This window comes from Saccostrea echinata, unplaced genomic scaffold (genome assembly GCF_033153115.1).
Source record: "Saccostrea echinata isolate AGI-Se365-2 ecotype Australia unplaced genomic scaffold, CSIRO_AGI_Sech_v1 ptg000002l, whole genome shotgun sequence".
NCBI lineage: Eukaryota > Metazoa > Mollusca > Bivalvia > Ostreida > Ostreidae > Saccostrea > Saccostrea echinata.
In genome coordinates, this window is record NW_026889751.1 from 6,665,474 (window position 1) to 6,693,276 (window position 27,803).

At 33.9% G+C, this 27,803-nt stretch overlaps 1 protein-coding gene across 1 annotated transcript in view; it reads right to left on the minus strand.

The window, feature by feature from the left end:
- Positions 1-8,311: 8,311 nt before the first annotated feature.
- LOC133206229 (paladin-like) overlaps positions 8,312-27,803 on the minus strand; it is an 89,800-nt gene continuing 70,308 nt past the window's right edge. Inside the window, exons 12-20 of the mRNA XM_061342180.1 lie at positions 25,923-26,045; positions 21,515-21,694; positions 20,320-20,367; positions 15,110-15,259; positions 13,996-14,148; positions 12,129-12,209; positions 10,848-10,988; positions 10,523-10,678; positions 8,312-9,998 (exon numbers count right to left, since the gene is read on the minus strand). Coding sequence (XP_061198164.1) covers positions 9,855-9,998; positions 10,523-10,678; positions 10,848-10,988; positions 12,129-12,209; positions 13,996-14,148; positions 15,110-15,259; positions 20,320-20,367; positions 21,515-21,694; positions 25,923-26,045 — 1,176 coding nt within the window. The 3' untranslated portion in view covers positions 8,312-9,854. The remainder of the gene's footprint in view (positions 9,999-10,522; positions 10,679-10,847; positions 10,989-12,128; positions 12,210-13,995; positions 14,149-15,109; positions 15,260-20,319; positions 20,368-21,514; positions 21,695-25,922; positions 26,046-27,803) is intronic.

The window sequence follows — 27,803 nt, forward strand, 5'->3', positions numbered from 1 at the left end:
AAAAGTAACATTAAATTAATTATGACGTCATAATGGATCTAGCACCAAGAAGACGGTCTAAACTCATTTACTCGATATGACGTCATACGACGTAGGTTCTACGTTAAGGCTTAATAAAGATTCAAAGTAGCTGAAAATCTCAATTTTTTCAACTTTTCTGGCTGTTACCATGGCAACCAAGACACATAGCAACGAAATTTTATTTGATATATGTTTGTGGTGTTAAGTTGTAATAATGGGCAAAGTTTCATCAAAATCGGTGACCATGCGTGGCAAGAAGTTTAAGTGGTTACAGAGAATCGCTATTAAAATCTACAATACCTCAGAAAGCTAAAAACACATATTTTCTGTATTTCATATTTTGCTAAGAAGTGAACAAAACAGGATTTTACAATGTACCAACACATTGCCAGATCGAGAAGCATGGAGGGCCCGCAGGTTTCATCCCCCTTCCCCCTCTATTTGTAGTTTTTTTCGAATATTATAATGTTTTAGTATTTTATATTAGTATTTAGTATTTATTATTAAAATAGAAATATTATATTTAACAGAAAACCTAGTATTGAACAAAATACATATTATTTTTTTATCATATTACGGTTCAGTCTACGATGGATCGTAGGTCCTCCCCCTCCCACCCCAACCTTTGAAATTGCTCGATCTGTCTCTATAATGTCTGAAAGTATGACGTAGCATTCTGGAAAAAAAACCCACTAAGATCGATAGCCTCTCTAATATATGATCACAAACTCGTTTGTCAAAGTTTTGAGAAACTGTTGCAATTAAAATGCAGTTTTATTTTCTGTCTGGTTTAAGTTCACTATAATGTGAAATCACTGGTCCAAAACTTTGGCAGGCCCACAATGTAAACTGATCAGTGAACAAACAATATATGGAATTTTCTTCACAGTTTGTGAGTTTCCTCTCTACTGCTTTTATTACGTCGGAAAAAACCTTAACTCTGTCCCTAACTCTTAACTCTAGCCCAATCCTGAGCCTTAGCCTCAGTCTAACCCATACCAACCCATTTAATTCTATAATAATTTAATTCTGGTTGTAACGCTGTATTTGATTGGATAAAAAATTTACTTTATATCGTATAAAATGGGTTGCCTACGTCACAATGACTTGCGTCAAAAACATATCGATCCGCCTGACGTTACATTCAAATTTTGTACAAATTAAAATCATTTTTTAAGGACAATCATCTTTTTTTCTTACACTAAATGAATGAAAATTAAATTATAAGGAATGAATTTAATAGCTACCCAATTTATACGGTATAAACTGGGTTGGAACAGTTTACGCTTTTTTATAAACCGCATCGCGGTTTATAAAGCGTAAACTGCCCCAACGCAGTTTATACCGTATAAAATGGGTAGCTATTAAATTCATTCCTTAAGGTCAAGATCTATTAAATGAAAGGTGCCTTCAGATTTCTGAAATTTGAGAAACAAGTTCTTTCAATGATCCTTTACAAATATAGCTTGGCGAAATTAGGTGTATTGGGGCATAATTTTTCGGTAAACTCAACGAAAAATGATACTTTAAACTGTTATTTTCAATGAAAGATGAAGGAAGTCAAGTATAAATATGGGAGTTTCTTTCTTCTCAGAAAAAAATGTATCAATATTGCCTACAGTCTCTCGAAAAAACAGTTTTTCATATCTTCTTGACCTCTTCTTTAAAATGATATTAATTTGAATATAGGTATCGGGGTTAATTTTGACATGATTTCAAATTGAATTCCATGAAAATGTTTCATTTTCTACGTAATTCTATAATAGCCGTAAAGTGCGGGAAAAATTAAGTTTAAATCAATTATGACGTCATAAAGGATCTAGACACCAAAAAGACAGTCTAAACTCATTTACTAGATCTTGACCTTAAATAACAAGGAACGTAAGTCTCAAAGGTTAAACTATGCGTTTTATTTTGACGTCACAAACGTTGAACGCCGTGGAAGTGCAACGTCATAAGCGAAAATCAAAATTCACGCTCACTTTGAAAAGATTGATTGATTGTATGTTGTTTAACGTCCTATTTGAGAATTTTTCACTCATATAAAGACCATATACCGCTGAAGGGCTTCAAATTTTGACCTTTACTCGGCACTCAGGGCCATTGAGCAGTGAGGGATCTTTATCGTACCAACGCCTGCCGTGACAGGGCCTCGGTTTTTAAGGTCTCATCCGAAGGACCCGCAACTTTCACTTCAAAGTGCCGAGCGCATGGCGAAGGAACAGTTGCTATCCATTTTTTTTTATAGAAAAGAAGCTGTTGCAATGGCTCTTCCATTAATTGTAATTCACACGAAGAATAATACAAGGATTTTGAAATAAAAATCACATTTGCAGTCAAGGCAAGGAATTAAAAATGTAAATATAAACATTAAATCATTATTTTTTTACTCAATTTGTTTGCACACACCGTTGCAGTTATGAGACTATATCTTTTCAAAAATAATGATTCAATGCATGTTTACCGGTTACAAATTGCCATTCCTAGAATATAACCTTTATATAAGATGAGGTCAATCTTAGATATTTATAGACCCTAAAAAAACATACCATTAAATAGAAATTTTATATTTAACAGAAAATTTAGTATTGAACAAATAAATATGATTTTTTAAATCTTTTTAGGGTACAGTCCACGATGGATACTAGATCCTCTGTGGGGACCCATCCCCTGTCCCATCCTTGAAATTGCTTGATCTAGTTGTTTCTGTAATATCTGAAAGTATAACGTAGCATTCTAAAAAAACACTCGGGAGTGGAAAGCATATCTACCATCAATAAGGCCATGGGTTAACATCGATAGCCTCTCTTAAATATGGTCAAAACTCAATTGTCAAAGTTTTGAGAGATTGTTGCAAACCTATTTTTGTATTTATATGAATCAGAATTTATTCAAAATCGTGTACATGAGAGAAGAAAACACTTGCTGTGGCCTTTAATTCGACATTTAGATATATCGACGACGTATTTCTCAATAGTTACTTCCACTCATATGTCGACTCTATATATCCCAGTGAGCTTGAAATAAAAGATACCCCAGAGTCTGACACATCTGTTTCATATTTGGATATTCTACTAGAAAAAGACGTTTTGGTAACCTTACAACCAAGCTTTATGATAAATGTGATTTCAACTTTTCTATCGTCAACTTCCCCTACTTATGTAGCAATATACCCTTATCACCTGCATATGGGGTTTATGTCTCCCAGCTGATTCGATACGCAAGAGCATTCTCTACGTACGAACAATTCTTAAAACGAAGCAAGCTACTGACAAACAAGTTGATGAATCAAGAATATCAACTGTCTCGTTTAAAGTCATCATTTGGCATGTTTTGTGGTCGATACAATGACCTTGTCAGCAAATACAATCTATCATGTCAAATGCTGACATTTTTCATACTGATTGATAGGCCATTAATCAAACACTGAATTGTCTACGGATTTTTCCATTTTTTTTCGACCATGACAAGGAGAACACGGCGGGTGTGACAGTTCAGCAGGGGATGCTCCTCCGTGGCACCTGATCCCACCTCTGATGCTTTATAGGTCTGTGTTTGCTCTGCTCCTAATTTGTGTTGTTTGAATGGACTTTTGAGCATGAATACTGTTCGTTATCTCCATATTTCATTGCAACAATATGCAGTGCTTTCCTTTAACAATGGCAGCGAATATATTATTAGGTCTCCATTATGCAAAATCACTGGTCCGGAACTTTTGCAGGCCCACAATGTAAACTGATCAGTGAGCGAACAATAATGTCTGAGGATTTAATTTCAACATTCTTTCTACCACTCTTGTGTATATATATGTAATATTTCCCAACATAAGAAAAACTAGAAATATATTCATAGGACATGAATGCCCCGCCGAGGGTATATTAGTAATACAAAATGAAAAATTGTATAAGTGTATGAAACTTGATGAGGATCTTTAAAGTTGAAATTGAAATCTAAAAGATGCATATAGATAAATTTTTACCAAATTATGTATTAGTGCATAAGCTTACATAAATATATCTTAAATGGTTTCTCTAAAATTAAGCACAATGTAAATTTAAGAAAAGTGAGGTCAAGGTCACAGGAAAGTTCAAGGTCAACCGTTTTTGATGCAGTTGAATATTTCTCACAAATACGTATCAGCATATTAAGTTTGATAAAAATATTTTGAATGGTTTATTTAAAACTGAGCTAAACACTAATTTAAAATAAATGAAGTTAAGGTTAAAATAAAGGTCAAGGTCAAAAAAGTTTGATCCAGTTGAAAAGGTTACATCAGTATGTATAAGCATATGAAGTTTGATAAAAAATATTATGAATGATTTCTTTAAAACTGAGTTAAACACAAATTGAGAGAAGTGAGGTCAAGGTCAAAGGAAAGGTCAAGGTCCGAAAATATTGATGCAGTTGAATAGCTTACACCAGTATGTATCAGCATATGAAGTTTGACTCTAATTTAAGAAAAGTGAGGTCAAAGGAAAGATCAAGGTCAAAAAATGTTGATGCAGTTGAATAGCTATCATCAGTATGTATCACCATATGATGTTGACAACACTATATTGAATGGTTTCTTTAAAACTGAGTAAAACACTAATTTAAGAAAAAGTGAGGTCAAGGTCAGAGGAAAGGTGAAGGTCAAAAAATATTGATGCAGTTGAATAGCTCTCATCAGTATGTATCAGCATATGAAGTTTGATAAAAATATCTTGAATGATTTCATTAAAACTGAGCAAAACACTGATTTAAGAAAAGTGAGGTCAAGGTCAAAAAATGTTGATGCAGTTGAAAAGCTTACATCAGTATGTATCAACATATGAAGTTTGATTTCACTATCTTGAATTGTATCTTAAAAACTGAGCTAAACACTAATTTAAGAAAAGTGAGGTCAAGGTCAAAGGAAAGGTCAAGGTCAAAAATGTTGATGCAGTTGAATAGCTTACATCAATATCTATCAACATAAGAAGTTTGATTACACTATCTTGAATGGTATCTTTAAAACAGATCTAAACACTAATTTAAGAAAAGTGAGGTCAAGGCCAAAGGAAAAGTCAAGGTAAAAAAATGTTGATGCAGCTGCATAGCCCTCATCAATATCTATCAGCATATGAAGTTTGATAAAAATATCTTGGATAGTTTCTTTGAAACTGAGCTTTGAACAGAGCTAAACGCAAAGTTTGACGGAAGGACAGACGGAAGGACGGAAGACGGAATTAAATGATAAACGGCCATATTCATGGCGGGGCATAAAAATAATTATTTGTGTGTCTTAAACATACCGCCATAGGAACGCCTTTAAAATAAAATTCTTTTTTAGAGAAGAGGCAAGATGTTCACGAGAATTGCATTTGTGTAGTTGCAAACAGGGTCAATGTATCGACCATAGAAGTTGCAAAATATTAATTTTAAGGACCCTCTATACACCGATGAAAAATGTTTTTGAACTTTGAGAAAATTATAGAGCGTAAAGGAGGTTATTTTGAAATTAACTAACCCATTTTTAATATAGGGAGCGTGCCTTTTTTATTCAGGAAAAATGTTCAAAGACAATGAAGTAATAATGAAGAAAAATTGCCTTTGCTTACTCAAATGGATAAAATACATGTAAATAAAGTTTTCAAATACTCTATTTTGGTCTAATAAAATGTTTAGAATACTTAGATTTATTTCAAATTATGTAATACAGTTCAGATTACAATTTATTCTATCCATATGTCAAATGTTGGGTCAGTCTAATTACACAAAAGTACCCTGAAAATAGGGTGCAGTGTAGAGAGGGTCCTTAATCGAGATTGTTAATATCTTTTTATCATCGACTTATTTGTCAATAACATGCCTCGTATTAGAAAATGTTCGTGCATGGAACATGCCTTTGCAAATCGAAGCAAAGGAGACATAAAATCTCTATGCAGATGAGAATGATATATTCCTACATAAATTACAGAAGTTGACGATAGAAAAGTTGAATGCTTCGAGTTTATCATTAGGGTCAGACGATACGTTCCTCAAATGTCTGTTTTGTATACCTTTGAATTATTTGGAAAATATTCAAAATTTTAATTACCTTCTGATTTCTAAACTGGTTTCTAATTGTCTTAAAAAAATGAAACACCAAAAACATGTGTTATTGGCTAATTAAGTTTTTTCCCAAGGGATTTTATAGGAAAAACATCCTCTGGTATCTTGCACAAATGCCTGGTAAGGTATCTCAATTTTTTGCGAGTAAACATGTTAAAGTAGCAATACTTCAATGACAAAATCTTAGAAAAAATTATATACTATTGAGGAACGTATCGTCTGTCCTTAAGTTAAGTTGTAAATTTCCAAACAATGTCTTTCTCTACTAAAATATCCAAATATGAATCAGATGTGTCTCCGACTCTGTAGTGTCTTTTATTTCGAGTTCAATTGGATATATCGAATCAAAGCAAGGATGGAAATGAATATTGTCAATTGATAGAACATCGGCGATATTCTAGCTACATGTAATATCGTTAATTGATAGAACATCGTCGATATTCTAGCTACATGTAATATCGTTAATTGATAGAACATCGTCAATATTCTAGCTACATGTAATATCGTTAATTGATAGAACATCGTCGGTATTCTAGCTACATGTAGTATCTACATGCCAATGTAAAAATGAAGGCAAGAAACTTCTTTTCATGTAGAATTTTTCAAATAAACCCTGCTTCATAAGAATACAAATCAGGTAATACCCATGTGAATTCCAACATATTTTAGGAAGACCTAGTCTCCGAAAGCTACATAAATATTGTCAATGAAAACTCAAGCATCATTTTAATATCAAACCGGAGTACTTATTTGTAGAATCAGACTTTTTTAGGACTAAAAAAGTTTGAATATGAAAATGACAAGGTATGCAACTTACGAGTTCCATTTTTATTGAAGAAAAAGTTGTCCATGGTGTCAAAAAGCCTGGTCTATAATTTATCGTGGTGAATGGTTTATCATGTGTTGAAAATTAAACTTGTACGTTTTGATGCTACATGTACCGACTTAGAAAATTGCGGTTTCAAACTTTCTAAAATTTAATTCGAGTTTTTGAGTATCCACATTTGATTAACATATAATTAACGTCTCAAATATGTTATTGTACAGTACTCCTGAAGTTTCTCCTTCGTTGCTGTTAATATTTTCCTGAGGCGTAAAAAAGAGGCTTGATAGAACATTTTGCTAGAATCCGCTATGTCTATGAAGTTTAGGAATCCAGTATACGTATGTAATTTGAATTCAATTTGGTTGTTGAGAATATTTTTAAAATATTTAAAACCGACACATGCTTTTGAAGAGTTTCCTTTTTAGAAAGTGAAACATGGGTACAAGTTATTGCAATAAAGAACCAAACAACTTACAAAGACTATGTTGTCACCGGCTTTGTCAGCTGGGACTAGTACATTTTGATCATGCATGTAATCCATTTTTTTCTCTTCTGAATCATTGAAGACAGAAGAATAGATGGTTTTCATTCTGGCCCTCAACCGTTTAATAAGAAATTTCTACATACCTCTCATACGTTCAATCCATTCTGACAAAATGTCAAGGTCTCTCCATTCATATTTGACAGATCGTCTGGCATAATCTTCGACAAAAAATGTAGTCACCAGTTGAAGGATCGGAATTCTCTAAAATTTGCTTTTTTTTTTTCTTTTTTACATAACAATGTGATTGTAGATCCTCATGTATAATTGACGCTCCACCAGTAATGACGTGTCCAGTAGGACTATAGGGAGAAGAACATGATCACGTAGAAGGATTATTTATCTTTTTAAATATGATTTTATTTTTATTTTTTTTGGGGGGGGGGGGGTATATATTTGGTTTGAAAGCAAAAATCAATGAATATTTGTAAACACAAGGTGTGGGCTTCAACTTAAAGCCTGGACTGCAAGGTAGTCCGAAATAGCTGATATTTTCCGGGCGTTTTTCACGATTTTGATATTCACTGAATATTTGTAAAAAATACAAGATGTGCACTTCAACTTAAAGACTGGACTGCAAGTAGTCCGAAATAGCTGATATTTTCCGGGCGTTTTTCACGATTTTAATATTTTACGTGCCTGGAAAACATCAGATATTTCAAACAAGACTGCAGATTGAAAACTTCAATCAAGATACATTCAAGTTATGACCTGGACATACAGACAGGTAAGGCAAAAAGGTAATCAGGCGAAAATCAAACATCTACTCTTATCAATGATCTGCATTTTTGCGCTCATTATCAAGTTTATAAACAGCTTCAAAGACTTTGATATATACATGTAATAGAATATTCAGTTTAGCAACAGTTTATTTATAAATCATTGAAATATTTAAACAAGTACAAAAAGAATAACAACACTTGTAAATATTGCACAAAATTACAATTAATATACAAATGGAAAAGTAACTATGTATCACAACTTTTCAATAGTTGTATGTGCATTGCATTGTAATAACACCCCTCCCCTCACCCACGTTTGGTTTTGTTCCACCAGTATTTCAGTTCTCCCACGAAGAATATCACATTTTCCCCAATACTCTGTTATAGTGCTGCTTGATTTCACCACTCCCACCCCTATCTTTTTCAAATCTTAACTGTTTAATTTGTAATGACATTTGTCAGCAATGTTATGCATTGATTTGACTTTTAATTTTGTCTGTGTCTCTTTTTCTTGCCTTACTAGAATTATTCAATCTGTTAAATGCAATGTGGATGGCTTGGATAATATTGGGGCGAAAAAAAAGTTATGCATAAAAATAACTGTACAAAAACTACTGATCTATATATATTGTTTTCGTTACCTGTTGATGAATTGGCAGAGCTTTTACATATATGATAAATGTATCAATTATATTATTATAACAAATGTGCATTATCAAATAATGCTTTGCATAAAAGAAAATTATACAAATTCATATGATATACACAGTTACCTGTTCCATTCGTATATGATCAAAAAACTCATATAAAACAATATTCGTTAACAACACTGTCAAGGTTTGCAAAATCTTAAATAAAGTGCAAAATACAGTAATAACACAACCATAACCCAATGAAGAGATATATTTTACAAGGTACTTCTATATTGTTGCTAGTTCAAGAACAGTTTCATTCTGTGCATTAATGGTATGTCTAGAAAGTACCATATTTATATTTCAAACATCTTCCGATTCTCGGTTTGATTGTCGGACTTGAATACAAATATGATATCTCACTTCATTTGAAAAGGCTATAAGCAAAAGCTACAAAGATTCAACATTTTCAAATATAGAAAGTACCAGTAATGTGAAAAATCTCTCATTTTATACTACCTAGCTTGCATTAACATCGCATATTTTAATTCGATCTCTACAGGTTTTATTTTCGCCTCTGAACTGCATAACAAACCTGTGAAATTAACACTTTAGGGAAACCAATTTCAATAAATCATTAAAGAATAAAAATCTGAAGCCTAACGAGGTGAAATCATATTTGGCCATGAAAATGCACAAATAACTGTGAGCAAAATCAAAGGCATATATGGTAATCTGTTATTGTTTGAATGCAAGCTAGTTCAAAACTAGATCATTATAACTCATGAGCTGCTTGGCTTGATTGAATACAATATTCAAATACACAACTTGATTGCACTGTTTAAAATACAAAATTGATTTTATTATAACACAGGTGTAAATGGAAATTGGAATCTAAAAAGTATACTAAGCAAACTCATTGATTTTGATTTTTTTTAAATTCTCTCATTTCTTTCAAACTTTTCTGCACTTTGTAGTACATTGTGTACTAGAATCATATCACAAAATTCATTGGTTTAATGACTGTTACATCAGATGCATCACTTGAATTCTCCGGCAAATGGAATGGGTTGAGAACGGTTTGTCCATCTTTCATTCATTGTTTTGTATGCTGTAGGTAGCTTCTCAAAGTCATAAAAAGCAAGGTTATCAAGCAACTCAAACACACCAGCATTTACAGCCACCTGAAAATACATCAGTTGTTGGTCTATAGTAAAGAAAAATTACTAAATCTTATAGTGAAAGTTAATAAAATTACATTCATCCCTATATTTTCTTGTACAGAGTTTAAAAATTCCAAGTTATCAATTTTAAAATGAATAAAACATCACAAAATAAAATTAATAATATATCATAAAATGTATGCAACGTATGACCCTCCCTTTATTTACAATGAAAAAGATCCAAAGATTGAAAAGAGGAAGTCTGCTTATTGTAGCTAGAAATAATATAAATACTGTATACAGGGTTATTTTCAGCCCATGTTATTTTTGCCCTATCACACTTGCAAACAATTTTTCCACATTTTAAATTTGCCCAAAACAGTTGAGTTTAGAAATAATGCTATCTTCTTTAAATTCACCGTTTCAAATTTGCCCACTTCGACCAAGGCAAAAGGGGCAAAAATAACATGGGGACGAAAATTTCCCTATATATAGTATATGTGTACACCAAACAATATAAAGTTATGTACAAGTAAGTTGGGTACCTCTCTCATCCACTGGGAAAATGTTCGCCGCCATTTGATTTTCTTGTCATATCTTAGATACATGTTAAACAGGATCAGGTAAATATAGCGCTCCAGTGCCTCCAGACTTTGTCTCTTCAACTGTTGCTTTTCTATTTCTGACTTTGCTTTAGTTATCTGGACAAAAGTTTTATAATCTTACTCAATTGAAACTATGTTTGAATGTTTATCCAAAATGTTCAATTATGAAAATTTTCATCCTAATAGGCTTTTTTAAGTGTTGGAAGGAAAAAAATTTAACTCGTTCCTTATTTTTCAAAATAAAAAATTTAGTTTTCAAAAATACCTTATTGTATGTTACAAATATCACTTCTCGAATATGAAAATGCATGGGCGACATGGTTTCAAAACACTCGTCTAAAATGAAGTCCACTTCCCTTTTAACTTGTTGACCATTTGGCAGCAACCGTACAAGCTTTTGAACAATCTGAGAACCAAATTCATGATACATTTTATTACTGTTTAGTCTTAGCTAGACAAAGAAAGATAACTCTTTGATTAAATCTTAAAAGAATCTGGGGGGATAAGACGAGCCATGTGCCCATGCCCATTTTTCGGCTATGCAAGAACATTTATTGGAAAAAATCTCTCAATTGTTCGAATTTACTTAAGCATTTTAATGTTTACCGTAGTTTTCAAAATGATATTTATATACTAAACAAGCTAAACAGTTGACTTTCATTTACTGACACAAATGTCTAACATGGGTAAGGACTTCTATTAATTAATCTGCATATTGAGTGTTTACACTTATTGTGGAGATATTATAATAATGTTAACATCGTATATAATGATAATGGTGATCTAGAAGCGCTTTTATTTAAAATAAATAAAACGGGAATAAAAGTATTCAAATATCTATTATAATTTTTATCCGGCATTTTAAATAATTTACTGTAAATAAGTTCATTACTACATGTATATATTTTATTTCCAGTGAAAAATATGTTATTCCTATAGACATTTTTTATAAAGTAAAACAAAATTAAAACCAAAAAATTCAAAAAAAAAAAAAAAAATCAGAGCATGACTCGAACACTTTCCTCAATAAACGTCCCTTTAAAGAGCTCATCGCTAACCACTAGACCACGGAGTCACACTAACATTTCCATTTAAATAGCATACAGTTCTCTATATTTAGCAAGCGTTTTTGGACTTAGAATTTTTTAAGACCACGGTGAAAATTTAAGTAAGTTAACTTAATTTTTATGTAGAGTGGGTCTTCATACCAAATTTTTGCAAGTGTAAAAAGCAACATCTTTCCATTGCCTTTCATTAATCGTTCTCAAAAAAATGGTACTATGACCCACTCTATTTAAAAAATGTAGTTATATCATCCAATTTATGTCAGTTTCTGTGAAAATTGAGCGTGATGCCATTTTGTTGTGTTAATCAGAATCATTTTCGCTGTTACAGTATTCAGGTTTTGTCAAATTTATATGCAAATGGTAATAAGCATTACATTAATTCAACAAAAAGTGAAATTTTTGTAAAATGAATTTATTGATTTTTTATCGATCGTTATGTAGGCATATGACTCGGCTTATCCCCCCAGTTTCTTTAATACCATAAAGTCTCCTTTGGTATACTGGGCATTTGGACATGAAACTCTCTCTTGCTCTCCAAGATTTGCTCCTTTTGGAAAACCCTGATAATGAAACATTTTGATAAATTCATTAAATATTTTATAAGAGATTATCAACATATATTTTCATAAACATAGAAGTGGATCTGTAGTAAATTTTGTTGATCATGTTCCTTATAATTATTTGAAGTCAAACTGAAAAATACATCTTCTATAACTTGGTTCCAGTAAATTTTGCACTGTAAAGTTACAAAGCTTCTTTTCAATATTTTTCAATATTTCAAATGAGACTTAAGACCATCAGACGAGGCATGATATAGTGCACCTTTGCATTTGCAACTCTCGTTCATCTCATTTTGAGAATTTCCAGCTTCCACGAAATTTTTATATGACTATATATTGAATAGGGTTACTTTCAATTTCAAAGTAATTTCGAAAATGCCCATGAAACTATTTCAGATGGCAGATCAAAGAAATTTTATCCCCACGAAAATTTGTGCTTCTACAGTATTATTAACATATATGACATATTTAATGGTGAATCTTACAAAGTTTGCTTTTATATAGTTTTGGTATATATATTATTGTATTGTTCATTATAATTATGTATTAACTGTGTTAGTGTTGGTATATATGGAAAAAGTTGAACAAACCAAAAGTCTCTGACGAGACTGTAGCTCTACTGGTTTGTACTTAAAGTAGCACGTGGACTTGAAACTTTGCAACAGCAATATACAAAGAATAATGATCCTTGGTGTAGTCTCTTTTTGTTTTATTGAGATTTTTGTATTATTAAGATTTATTGCAATCAGACTAAAACTGTAGAAGGAGTAGCCTTTTAAAAGAATTTTACAGAAATTTCAATTTTAGTAACCATGACATCATTCAACAAAATCAAAAAACAATAAAGACAATTTGGTATCATAGTGTACTCTACTTGTGTGCCAAGTTATACTGAAATCAGAGCAAAACTGTAGGAGGACTAGCATTTTGAAAGTATTTCAAGGAAATTTCTATTTTTAGTAACAATGGCAACACCGTTCATCGAAATCAAAAACCGATATACAGAATTATGTATCTTAGAATAGTCTACTTGTGAGCCAAGTTACACTGAAATCAGACCAAAACTGTAGGAGGAGTAGGGTTTTAAAAGAGTTTCACAGAAATTTCTATATTTATTAACCATGGCAACACCGTTCATCGAAATCAAAAATCGATACACAGAATTATGTATCTTAGTGTAGTCTACTTGTGTGCCAAGTTATACTGAAATCAGAGCAAAACTGTAGGAGGAGTAGCGTTTTGAAAATATTTCAAGGAAATTTCTATTTTTAGTAACCATGGCAACACTGTTCAAAGAAATCAAAAACCAATACACAGAATTATGTATCTTAGTGTAGTCTACTTGTGTGCTAAGTTATATTGAAATCAGACCAAAAATGTAGGAGGACTAGCATTTTGAAAGTACTTCCCAGAAATCTCTATTTCTAGTAACCATGGCAACACCATTCATCGAAATCAAAAACGGATACACAGAATTATGTATCTTAGTGTAGTCTACTTGTGTGCCAAGTTATATTGAAATCAGACTAAAACTGTACGAGGAGTAGCATTTTGAAAAATTGTTTACAGACGGACAGACAGCTAGACAGTTAGACGGACGGACGACGGACACATTACTATCGCATAAGCTCTTCTGGTCTCTGACCAGTAGAGCTAAAAAAGGGGGAAATACTTCACCAATACAGAAAGTCTGAAAAGTTGCAAACTTTATTCTTTATGTATAATTTACTTGATGTTTCACTGACACAAATTTCCTGAATAATAGTATACATGTGTGTTGTTTTACCCTTAGATGACACATGATTAGACCAGTAACAGCCAAGGCCAGGGTGGTGCGGCTTTTCCCTGTCCGACAATAGTACACAATAGCCGTCTTGTTGCATTCCTGATCGTCACTGAAGCCATTTTTATGTATCACAGTCATTAAATCATCAAAGTCCTGGAATACATAAACAAGTACATATTACAATCACAGTTAGTAATCTTTATTGATGGTTATAAGACTACCATCTTGCGCAGTCAATATGCTTCTCAAAGGTCTAGATATATCTTGGATTGACCTCATCAAGAAGTTATATTTTAGGGATAACAATTTGTAACCAGTTAACTGGTTACTCGGTCTGAATGATGGAATTGGTTGGAAAATCTATAATCAGTCAAAAAAAATTAACTGTCGGACTTCACAAATGACCAGGAAATTAACATTCTAAAGGACAAGATAGGCTAAGACCCCTTTTTGGCCCCTGGTTTGGGGTGTCTTTTAGAATAATGCAACAGTTTATCAATAAAAACCTGTTGTCACCCCTGTCATAAAATGAGTATTGGTTCTTAGCTATGGGATACACAGAGGTCACAGGAAGGTCAGAAAATATGTCAATTTTCAAATTTTCTCATTGTTTGCAAATTTTTATCGATTTTATAGCACATTTTGTTTCAGAAAACATAGAGCACAAGATTGCCTCACGCCTCTACCAAATTTATATGTTTCATACACTAGTATCAGATGCATCTTGTGTATAAAAATCTCAGATAGGCAAGCTTGTGCTCTATGTTTCCCAAAGTGAAAATTTGATGAAATTCCACCAAAATTGAGGAAATTCGGGAAAATGTCCTACTTCTGCACCCTCTTGTGCCCTCCATGTAAGCTTTGAATCAAAATTAGTGCTGGTTTTAAAAGAAGCATCATTTTAAATTCTTAACTACAAACTACAGCAATTTTAACTGTGTTCTGTTCAAATAAGGGGCCAGATTTGGCAGTTACCATACCTTGTCCTTTTCAAATCATTAGACTTTTACACTTAACAGTATTTCCTACACTATATATCTCGTATACACTAGTTCATAGAATGTTTCATTTCCTGGTCTTTTGTGACATCATGCTGACAGTTAGCCTCACTGACCTGTTCTGTTGGTGTGGTATCATATTGTAGAGGCACTCTAAAGTACTGCATGTCCAGAGTCTGCAGTTTCTGATTCTCTGCCAGCTCCGACGATGTCAGCACACTGTTAAATTCCCGCTCCACAGGCTCGTCAGATAACTCATTGTATATCTGTCAGAATTTCGTCAGATAACCATTTGTATATTTGTCAGAATATCGTAAGATAACTCATAATTATATCTGTCAGAATATCATTAGAAACTCATTGTATATCTGTCATAATATTGTCAGATAACTCTTTGTACATCTGCCAGAATATTGTCAATGATTGTAACTAGATGTGTCAGGGTATGTGACACGAATGCCCCCCCCCCCCCCCCCCCCCCCCCAAAGTTTTAAATATGTGGAAATCCTAGAGTGTAAAAATAACAAGAGGCCATGGGCCACATTGTTCACCTGAGCACTGTGGCTAGGAAAAAAGCAATAAATCAGTTCAATATTGAAAAGCTTTAATACATAGGGGTCCCGAACTATCCCTAAAAGGGGGGGGGGTATGATTTCATAATTTGAAAAAAATTGAACCCACACTAATTAAAGATGCTTACATATTTCTTTGACTAACTGTGACTTTATTCCGACAAGTTTGAACTTTCATTATGGTCCCTACCTACACGCAGGGGTCATGATTTGAACAAATGTGAATCTACAATATCTGAGGATGCCTCCATATAAATATGACCAATCATGCCTTTGCTGTTCTTGAGAAGAAGATTTTTAAAAAAATTTCCTATGTATTCCTATGTATATAATAGCTTCAATCATAAATTGTGGCCCCACCCTATCCCCAGGGGGTCATGCTTTGAACAAACATGAATCTACACTTCCTTAGGATACTTCAGAATAGTATTTACCAATCACGGCTTTGCTGTTATTGAGAAGAAGATTTTTCTTATATACTCTGATGGTCCATTGTTGCCCTTTCCTACCCCCGGGGGTCATGATTTGACCAAACATGAATCTAAATTACTAGAGAATATGACCAATCATGGCTTTGCCGTTATTCAGAAAATTTTTAAAGATTTTTCCTATATATTCTTAAGTATAACTTTGACCTTCCATTGTGGCCCCACCCTACTCCCGGGGGTCATGATTTGAACAAAGTTGAATCTTCACCACCTGAGGATGCTTCTATATAAATATGACCAATCATGCCTTTGCTGTTTCTTGAGAAGAAGATTTTTAAAGATTTTTCCTATATATTCCTATGTAAAATTTTGATCGTTCATTGTGGCCCCACCCTACCCTCTGAGGTCATGATTTGAACAAACTTTAATCTACACTACCTGAGGATGATTCCACATGAGTTTCATCTTTCCTGGCCCAGTGGTTCTCGAGAAGATTTTAAAAGATGCCATTAATTTTTCACTAATTTGTAATTATCTCCCCTTGGAAGAGGGCATGACCCTTCATTTGAACAAACTTGAATCCCCTTTACCCAAGGATGCTCTGTGCCAAATTTGTTTGAAATTGGCCCAGTAGTTCTGGAGAAGAAGATGAAATTGTGAAAAGTTTACAACTACAGAAAACAGACAAATTTCAGAAAAGCTCACTTTAGCCTTCGGCTCAGGTGAGCTAAAAATGGGTCAATCAGCCAAATACTTATATTTGATCTGTAAGTCATCAATATCAAGAGATCTGACATACAAACAAGAGGCCCAAGGGCCTTAACAGTCACCTAAGTATAATACAACAATTTAGAAGTTAAATACACTGATAGATGAAGCTTTGTTGCCCTAAAGCAAGAGAAGTAGGAAGATCAGGATCAACAAAATAATTAGTCTAGTATTCAGTATCAACTCATAAATTAAGTTCTAATCTGTCCCCCACTTAACACTATCACCATGCAGACTATTAACAAACTATTAGTGCTTCTGTACTATTTTTAAACCCATATTAAGACCTCTAGCATTGACCTCTCTTATGGTCTTTGAAGAACTTTTAATAAGATAAGTTATTTTTGTCTCGTTTTTATTTATCTATTACTTACAGGTCTGCCTGATTGTTAAAACTAAGAAAGTACTTTTTGAATTATACGATAAACATTCTTGCATAATTATCTTATTCTATTAACCTTTCAAATACATTATTTACAGTGATTAATTATCAAAGGTGAATGGAAAAGGGGAATAACTTCTCTCAGTAGAATACAAATTAATAGAGCCCTGTCCAGGACCAGAATGCTTAGACAAATGGTCCAGATGTTCAAAAATCTGGTAGAAATACGCTTACTTATATCATTTAAACTTTTACTCAGTTTGCTTCTGATATGCCCAGAAGCAGAGAAGAATTTCACATGTACAATGCATTTTCACTACAGATTCAACAAAGCCTTACCCTAACACCAGAACCCAAGACCAAAGGTCAAGAAATTTAAAAATTTGGAAGAGTTATCCTCATCATCATAACTATGGACTACAAAGAATTAACGCTTTTCCACTATATTATCAAAAGCCCCCCCCCCCCTCCTCGTTATGCCAGAACCCCTGACCCTAGGACCACAAGATTTAAAAATTCTGTTCGAAGCTCCCATTTTCATCATAGCTAAGCAATTTATTAATCAGCTCAACACTAAGGAGCAGACAGGATTAATTAATGATTAATTAATAGAATTAATGCATTTTCACTATATAATCAATAGAGCCCCCCCCCCCCCCTTCAAGAACCCCAAAAACTGAGGCCATATATTTAAAAATTTTGGAAGAGGCATCCTTGCCTATCATAATCATGCACTTAGTTTGTTTAAATAATCTCCAGTAGCAAAGAAGAAGATTTTCATAGAATCAATGCATTTTCACTATATAATGAATAGAGCCCCGCCCTAACACCAGACCTGACCCTGGGGCCATGAAATTAACAATTTTTAAAAAGGCATCCTTATGCATCATAACCATGCACTTAGTTTGTTTAAATAATCTCCAGTAGCAGAGAAGAAGAATTTCAAAGAATCAATGCATTTTCACAATATAATCAATAGAGCCCCACCCTAACACAAGAACCCCTGACCCTGGGGCCATGAAATTCACAATTTTAAAAAAGGCATCCTTATGCATCATAACCATGCACTTAGTTTGTTTAAATAATACCCAGGAGCAGAGAAGATTTTCAAAGAATTAATGCATTTTCACTATATAATCAATAGAGCCCCGCTCTAACACCAGAACTCCTGACCCTGGGGCCATGGCTTTCACAATTCTGGAAGGGGCCCACCTCCTCATCATAACTATGTACTTAGTTTATCACCTTAATGCCCAGGAGCAGAGGAGAAGATTTTCAAAGAATTAATGCATTTACTATATAGTCAAAAGAGCCCCGCCCTAACACCAGAACCTCTGACCCTGGGGTCATGAATTTCACAATTTTGGAAGAGGCTCTCTTGCTCATCATAACTATGTACTTAGTTACTTAATTTAATACCCAGGAGCAGAGAAGATTTTCAAAGAATTAATGCATTTTCACTATATAATCTATAGAGCCCCGCCCTAACACCAGAACCCCTGACCCTGGGGCAATGAATTTCACAATTTTGGAAGAGGTACTCTTGTTCATCATAACTATGTACTTAGTTACTTTATTTAATACCCAGGAGCAGAGAAGAAGATTTTCAAAGAATAAATGCATTTTCACTATTTAATCAATAGAGGCCCGCCCTAACTACTTTATTTAATACCCAGGCGCAGAAAAGAAGATTTTCAAAGAATTAATGCTTTTTCACTATATAATCTATAGAGCCCCGCCCTAACACCAGAACCCCTGACCCTGGGGTCATGAATTTCACAATTTTGGAAGAGGCACTCTTGCTCTTCATAACAATGTACTTAGTTACCTTATTTAATACCCAGGAGCAGAGGAGAAGATTTTCAAAGAAATAATGCACTTTCACTATATGATCTATATAGCCCCATCCTGGGGCCAGAACCCCTGACCCTGGGGCCATGAATTTCACAATTTTGGAAGAGGTACTCTTGCTCATCATAACTATGTACTTAGTTACTTTATTTAATACCCAGGAGCAGAGAAGATTTTCAAAGAATAAATGCATTTTCACTATATAATCTATAGAACCCCGCCCTAACACCAGAACCCCTGACCCTGGGGCCATGAATTTCACAATTTTGGAAGAGGCACTCTTGTTCTTCATAACTATGTACTTAGTTACTTTATTTAATACCCAGGAGCAGAGAAGAAGATTTTCAAAGAAATAATGCACTTTCACTATATGATCTACATAGCCCCACCCTGGGGCCAGAACCTCTGACCCTGGGGCCATGAATTTCACAATTTTGGTAGAGGGCTCAATGCTTATTACAATGATGCCAACAGTTTGACTGCTTGATGTCCAGGAGTAAAGAAGAAGATTTTTAAAGATTGCATTATTTTTGGTGGTTTTAGCCCCACCCCTCAGGCCCCAGGGGGCAGGGACCATGAAATTCACAATTTTTGTTCCTCTTCACCCATAGATGCTATATGCCAAATTTGGTTGAAATTGGTTAAGGGGTTTCAGAGAAGAAGCTAAAAATGTTCAAATGTTAATGCACGACACACTCTGACGGACAAGAACGGATAGCAATAGGTCACCTGAGTGACTCAGGTGACCTAAAAATCACCTCATTATCTACAAGCACAACAAAAACAGTAAATTATCAGAGATATTCAAACTCTACAAGGCATAATTTTTGTAAAAATGGGTCAATTAGTATAAAACTTGAACTTGTTCTGCAAGTCATCAATATCAAGATGTAGATCGACATACCAATATTCAGCTCATTATCCTATGTTGCAAAGATAAAAAGTCCAGAAAACTAAAGTTCGATGACAGAATAAGGGGGGAAAAGGGATATATATACACCCCAGGCATTTCAATATTCATATCTGTGCACGTTTCTGGATATTTAAAGTTTTATCATCCCTGATCAGATCAATCATATCAAGTTTTGATTTATGCACACAATTTCAGCATACCTTGCAGGGCTCGTTGATCAACTTGATAGAAATGGCCTTTTAATTTGATAACTTTAGAAAGGAAGAATATTTATTTATCTCAGTATGAGTTATCTCTTTTATAAAAGGGTCAATGAACCTTAAGATCTACAATCACAACAAAGTGCCATTAAATCTGCTTTGAACCCATTTGCTGATCATCTTTCCATTGTCAATGAAAGTAAAATTAATACCTTGATTTTGTTGGTTTTGATTATCTTTGTTAAGGTTTCTTCTTTATCCTGAAATTATAATGATCATCTCTACATTTTTCTTTAAGATATATCAAAATTCAGATTTCTAATGGATTTTCACATGTATTGTCAAAGAAATTGGACACATGGCAGTTATCACACAATCACACAAAGTATTTTCAATAACGAAAAGAATGAATGTACATAATAACATGGGTAGTGGTGCATGGGAGAATATTCATACTTTTTGCCAATAATTCCTTATTTTCAATAATTAAAATACTTTTTATTCATGTATTGATGTTTATCTCTTTCAAAGTGTGTACATGAATTTTACAATATTTTTACAAATTCAATGCCTTCAATTCTCCAATGACCTTGGGTCAAAATCATGAAATAAACTCAGGTCATGACCAATCTTTATACCAAGTATGTTTCTCCATAACAAGATACGCCAAAGACAAGAATTATTCATTTTTCAAAGTGACCTCGAACTTATACAAATGACATTGTGTCAAAGTCATGACACATCCTCTGGTCACAAGTAATCATTGCAAGAAATATGAATTTTAATTTTTATCCATTGGATCTTCAGTCAACATCATGAAACATCTACCGGATACTGTCAAAAGCTAACTGTGTGTCAAGTAAGTGCTTTTAAAGTTTCCCGATTACAGAACACAACAAGGACAAAAAAATACATTTTTCTGCAAATGACCTTGAACCTTGGATCAATGTCAAGACACACATTTAAGTGATATCTTTCTATGAAATATTAACTTACCATGTTTGTCTATCCTAGGTTACAAATTATACACTCTTTCTGCCAGTGACCTTAAACTTACCCAAATTGTCATGTTTCTGAGGTCATGACATACCTCAGATCATAAGCAACCTTTGTGCCAAGTATGAGCTCACAAGTCACAAGTAGATTTTATTAATGAGGCCCCGATGGATAACTAGTTTTTTAACTAGCAGTGTTGAGTCTTGTACACTGAATGTCTTACCTCTCGTTCTTCCTTTGTGAGGATTGGATGGAACTAGCAGCCTGAAGTCTCACACAGTACAGGTCTTACCTCTAATTCTTACTCCCACAGTTAGGTTGTTTTATGTAGCAGCTTGGAGTACTATAATTTTTTCTTTGTGAGGACTGGATGGATGTTGTTTGTATTTGTACACTATATATAGGTCTTACCTCTAGCTCTTCCACTGTGAGGCCTGGATGAATGATTGGTTCGTCTAGCAGTGTGGAGTCTCGTACACTGTAAGTCTGCCCATCACATTCCACAGCCACGTCATTCCTCAGATTCACCAGTACCACCAGTTTATGTCCTTGTTTCTTACTCAGTAAGTAGTTGGATATTTTTGTCACACCCTATAAAACCAAATATGAGAGAATTCTTTCATTCTGGTTTTTTGAAAATCTATAAACTGTATTTCATGGTGTAATAATATACTTATAATTATGAAAGACTTGTATTTGAACTAATTTTGTTCTAATAATGGTGCCCCAAACAGTCAGGTGACTCACTAATCTTCCTTTTATTTTCTTCCAATTATGAATTTGTCTGCAGTTTTTGCAGATGGCTTGAAAAATCTCCTTGACCTTGTTGTGTATGAAGTATTTAAATTTTCAAAGTGACAACTGTTGCCATGGAAACAGAAAAAACATAAATATAAACAGAAGAAATATAAACATTTTAAATTTCTTTTAATTTAGTGATAACTTTGCCAACTTTTTTTTTAAATTAAAAAGGTAATTTTTGGTCTTAAATCACTGTTGTTTTTTTTCGTGTTTTTTTTTGTTTGTTTGTTTTGCATCAGTTGGACAGATTTTGACAGGGAACAAAGAAGGGGGTTTCAAAATTTGATTTATACCTTTCAATTAAGAAATAAGATATTTTTTTAGAGTTTCATTAGGATATGACATGAAGTTGGTCACCTGATCAAATTCCATAATGCCCAAACGGCGTTACAGTAGATTTGATCACGTACCGACTTCATGTCATATCCCAATGAAACTCTAACAAGAGGTCCAAGGGCCACATCACTCACCTGAGCACTGTGGCTAGGAAAAAAGCAAAAATCAGTTTAGTATTGCAATGCTTATATGCATAAGTGGTCCTGACCTACCCCTAAAAGGGAGGAGGGGGGGGGGGGTATGATTTGAACAAAATTGAATCTACATTAACTAAGGATGCTTACATATTTTTTTTTGACTCTGACTTTTTTCCTACAAGTTTACACTTTCATTGTGGCCCCTACCTACCCCTGAGGGTCATGACTTGATCAAACTAATGAATCTACACTATCTGAGGATGTTCCCATATAAATTTGACCAATCATGGCTTTGCTGTTCTTGAGAAGAAGATTTTGAAAGATTTTCCCTATGTAAAACTTTGATCACCTACTGTGGCCCCACCCTACCCATGGGGGTCATTATTTGAACAAACTTGAATCTACACTTAGGATGCTTCTATGTAAATATGACCAATCAAGGCTTTGCTGTTCTTGAGAAGAAGGTTTTTAAAGATGCACCCTATGTATTCCTATGTAAAACATTGATTGCCCACTGTGGCCCCACCCTACCCCAGGGGTCATGATTTGAACAAACTTGAATCTACTCTATCTGAGGATGCTTCCATAAAAACATGACCAATCATGGCTTTGTTGTTCTTGAGAAGAAGGTTTTTAAAGATTTTCCCTATGTATTCCTATGTAAAACTTTGATAACCCACTGTGGTCCCACCCTACCCCCGGGGGTCATGATTTGAACAAACTTGAATCTACACTACCTTAGGATGCTTCTATGTAAATATGACCAATCAAGGCTTTGCTGTTCTTGAGAAGAAGGTTTTTAAAGATGCACCCTATGTATTCCTATGTAAAACAGTGATTGCCCACTGAGGCCCCACCCTACCACCGGGGGTCATGATTTGAACAAACTTAAATCTTCACTACCTGAAGATGCTTCCACATAAATAACCAATCAAGGCTTTGCTGTTCTTGAGAAGAAGATTTTTAAAGATTTTCCCTATACATTCCTATGTAAAACTTTGAATGCCCATTGTGGCCCCACCCGACCCCCAGGGGTCATGATTTGAACAAACTTAAATCTTCACTACCTGAAGATGCTTCCATATAAATGACCAATCAAGGCTTTGCTGTTCTTGAGAAGAAGATTTTTAAAGATTTTTCCTATATATTCCTATGTAAAACTTTGATCGCCCATTGTGGCCCCACCCGACTCCCCGGGGTCATGATTTGAATAAACTTGAATCCACACTACCCGAGTATGCTACCATATAAATATGACCAATTATGGCTTTGCTGTTCTTGAGAAGAAGACTTTTAAAGATTTGTACTATGTGATCCTATGTAAAACTTTGATCGCCCATTGTGGCCCCACCCGACCCCCCGGGGTCATGATTTGAACAAACTTGAATCTACACTACCCGAGTATGCTACCATATAAATATGACCAATTATGGCTTTGCTGTTCTTGAGAAGAAGATTTTTAAAGATTTGTACTATGTGTTCCTATGTAAAACTTTGATCGCCCATTGTGGCCCCACCCGACCCCCGGGGGTCATGATTTGAACAAACTTGAATCTACACTATCTGAGGATGCTTCCACATAAGTTTCATATTTTCAAGCACAGTGGTTCTTGAGAAGAAGATTTTTTAATGATGCCATTCATTTTTCACGAATTCTTAATTATCTCCCCTTGGAAGAAGGCGTGGCCCTTCATTTGAACAAACTTGAATCCCCTTTACCCAAGGATACTTTGTGGCAAGTTTGGTTGAAATTGGCCCAGTGGTTCTGGAGAAGAAGTCGAAAATGTGAAAAGTTTACAGACGGACAGACGGACTACAGACAAAATGTGATCAGAAAAGCTCACTTGAGCCTTCGGCTCAGGTGAGCTAACAAAACAAATTTGTCTCATGAGAGTAATATATTCAATATCCAAAAACAATACATGAATTTTCTGTTTTGCCCCTTGTACTAATAACTATACTTCATCATAATGCAGTGATGTAGGCTTTGACATCATATTAGGTAAATGGTTGTGATTGAAAATTGTAATCATAAACTGACTCAGGATTATAATAACAATTTGGAGAAACTTTGATTGTTTTAATCGGAGTGTCAGGATGGTTATTCACTCTATCTTCTTAAACACTTTTTCTGAAGGAAATGAAAATAGATGATAAATTGCTCAGAAATTAATTTCAGACTTTGAAATTATCAATTTTATACCATGCATAAATTACAGTATTTCACTGTTGAAAAATGTAAAAAAAGAATGAAAAAGTGCTTATATCATATGACACATTATATCTTTCATGCAACAGTAATCTCCTAATGCAACAAGTTGCAGAGGCGATATAGCTATGCTTATGAGAGAGTGTACATGAAGGTCATTTACATACATGTGATATGTAACGGCTGTACACAAAATGTCATGTATTTTTGACACCACTGAAGGGCTCACGGCGGTACACCAAAATTCACAGGAAAAGAAAATTTGTTCCTTATTTTGAATTATGTTTACCGGAAACCGCCATTTTTTGTTCATTCTCGCTCTCACAACACTGGAAATCTTGTTTGATGCCCGACTCATTTTGCTTGGTTAATGTACACAAAATATATCATGATTGAAGGTGTAAAACATTCTCTTATAATTACATTGTAATTAAAACGTATCAAAGCTTTTTCTTTGGCAGAATATTGTTTTCATAGGGGGTTTTCAACTATAATTTGTTACAGTTTTGTCAGTAGGAAGAATGTTTCAAAGAGAAAACAACAAGAATCAGAGCACTCTTTGTGACAATAACATGAAATTTAATCCATGATTTTGCTCTGCTTAGGCATAAGTATTATCCATTCTAACACAGCTTAAGTAAGAGAAATGTTTTTGTATCATCAAAAAAAAAAAAACACAGATGACTGGAGATGATCAGACTCTTGCATTAAACAGTGTATTATGAAAGTCTTTTTACAGAGTTCTAATATTGTTTTTAGTAATATATAGAAACCTATATATCCCTGATGATCCTGATCATCCTATTTCTCTTGCTTTTGGGCAACAAAGCTGCTTCTATCAGTTTATTTTATACTCTATGTAGTAGTACCTTACCCAGTCCCTGTCTCTAGATAAGAGAAAATTTAAGTACTGTATGATATACCCTCAAACAGAGATGTTTTAATAATCATTCCAGTCATTAACTCAGACAGAGTAAAAGAAAACCTATATATCCCTTGTAATATCCTGATCATACACGTTACATATATAGGAAATATCTTTAAAATCTTCTTCTCAAGAACAACTACCAGTAAGCCCCAGTGTTTGGGGGCACAACAGAGGGTCAAAGTTTTGCTTAAGAATACGTAGGAACCATCTTGAAAAAATCTTCTGCTCAAGAACAGCAAAGTCATGATTAGTCATATTATTATAGAAGCATCCCCCCCTCCCTTGTTCAATACTGAACTAATTTCTGCTTCTTTCTAGTCAATGTGCTCAGGTGAGCGATGTGGCCCATGGGCCTCTTGTTTCAGATTATCTTATCCAAAAATACTTTCAGAATGATTGTATATTTACATCTCTTGCAGGCTGAGCCATTCCATAAACTGAGAATCCTTTGAGGTTGAGCTTTCTAAAGTTAGGCACTCTGACATCCATTTGTGTACTCATCACGTCCAATCCTATGTATACATCTGCCACCTGATAGGATAAACATTTTCTGTAAATTTCAATCTTTTAAATTATAAACAGTATACATATAGATACTTAAAGTTTTGAGATCAAATGCAAGTAAATGTTGAAATTCTGAAAGGAAACCACTGAACTGGAGCAGTAACACATTGTCTTCTTTTTTTTTTTACCTCACAACTGCAGAATTAAACAAGGCAATTGAATATTACATATTGCAGCTTTTGTAGCTAAATCACAAAAGGTTTTTTTTCTCTCTCTCTCCCCCCCCCCCTTTCTTCAATAATTCCAGACAAATCATAATTCAATTTTATTTTTTAATGTCAAAAGTATAAAAAAAATATTAAACCATGTTTCTCATGCATAATAGTCATTCTGTCATTCTGGTTTGGGTTTTGAAGTTCTAAATGTTTGGAACCTTAAAAAAGATCTACACCATTTCTAGAATTCTCTCAAGATGCAGGATATAGAACAAGGGGAAAAATCCTTTGTGTTAAACTCAGAAAATCGTTAAATTTATATTTCATTTTAAATACTTAATTAAAAGCATCTCATAAAGTTTGACCTGTAGCTCAGGGCAGAGTTTGCGAATTTAATAACAGCAAAAGCAACAAAAAAAAAACCACAGTCAAAATACAGTATCAAAATTTGTGATATTCCCGAGCGCATTCTTCAGTAGATTGTACGTACTTCACATTGAAAACAATACCATACAGAATCTTAACCCAATACACAGATGAATTACAAAACATTCATTTTCAGTAAAGAACAGATCTGCATTAAATCTATCAGAGAGTATCTTGATTGATTATCTGTCTACAGCCCCTAAGTGCATATGATATGAATTCCTGTCTCTTGAGAAGTTCAATGCTTTTAGGAGCACTCCGAAAGATTCAAAGGAGACATACACTTCTAAAAGTAGTAAATAAATAAAATTAATGGATTTAATACATTTAGGCTCATCATTATTTGAGGCAAGTTTAACATATTGGCCCATTTTATAGAGAATATGCCTTCAGCTTAAGTGAAGTAAACTGAAAGTTTACCAAATTGCATCTTTATATTATACCAGTAGTTTGCTATGGTATAGAAATGATATCTCTCCAAAAAAGTAATGAATAAGCAATAATGACCGAATTAGGGGTATTTTTACATTATATTTTTTGATTGTGTACTGCAGAAAAAAAAAATCTTGTTCATTGCTGCCTTCACAACTGACATCGCACAGACTTACACTCTCTAATTAAATGTATTTATTTACTGAATGATTCATTGATTGCATTGCTTTAGACATTGTACAATGATACTGAGTCTTGACAAGAGTTCAAAATCATAAAAATTAATTGACTTGAAATTCCTTCATTTAATCAATGAAAGTGGGAAAATACCTTGCATTCTCTAATGTCACAGTGAATTACTGCCACCATAATTATTTCAACTTTTTCTTGATACAAACTCTATGGCATATTACTTTATGCAAAGGATGATGTGCCAATAAAATTATACAGCCCCCGGTAAATTGACAAAAAAATAAAATATCTAAATTTTACTCTAATTTTTGCATCCACTTAATCACTGATATGTGTACCTGCATGGAATACTACTTTTACCAAAAATAGAAACATAATTTGGAAGATATTTATCTTTATTTTGAGTAGGGGTACCATGTTTACATCCAATTCCCATTGAATTTAGGCCCCGCCCCACTCTTTAAAGCCCTTAAAATATACGAGCGCAAGTAGGTACATTTTTCTCCTTTGGATGGTCGCT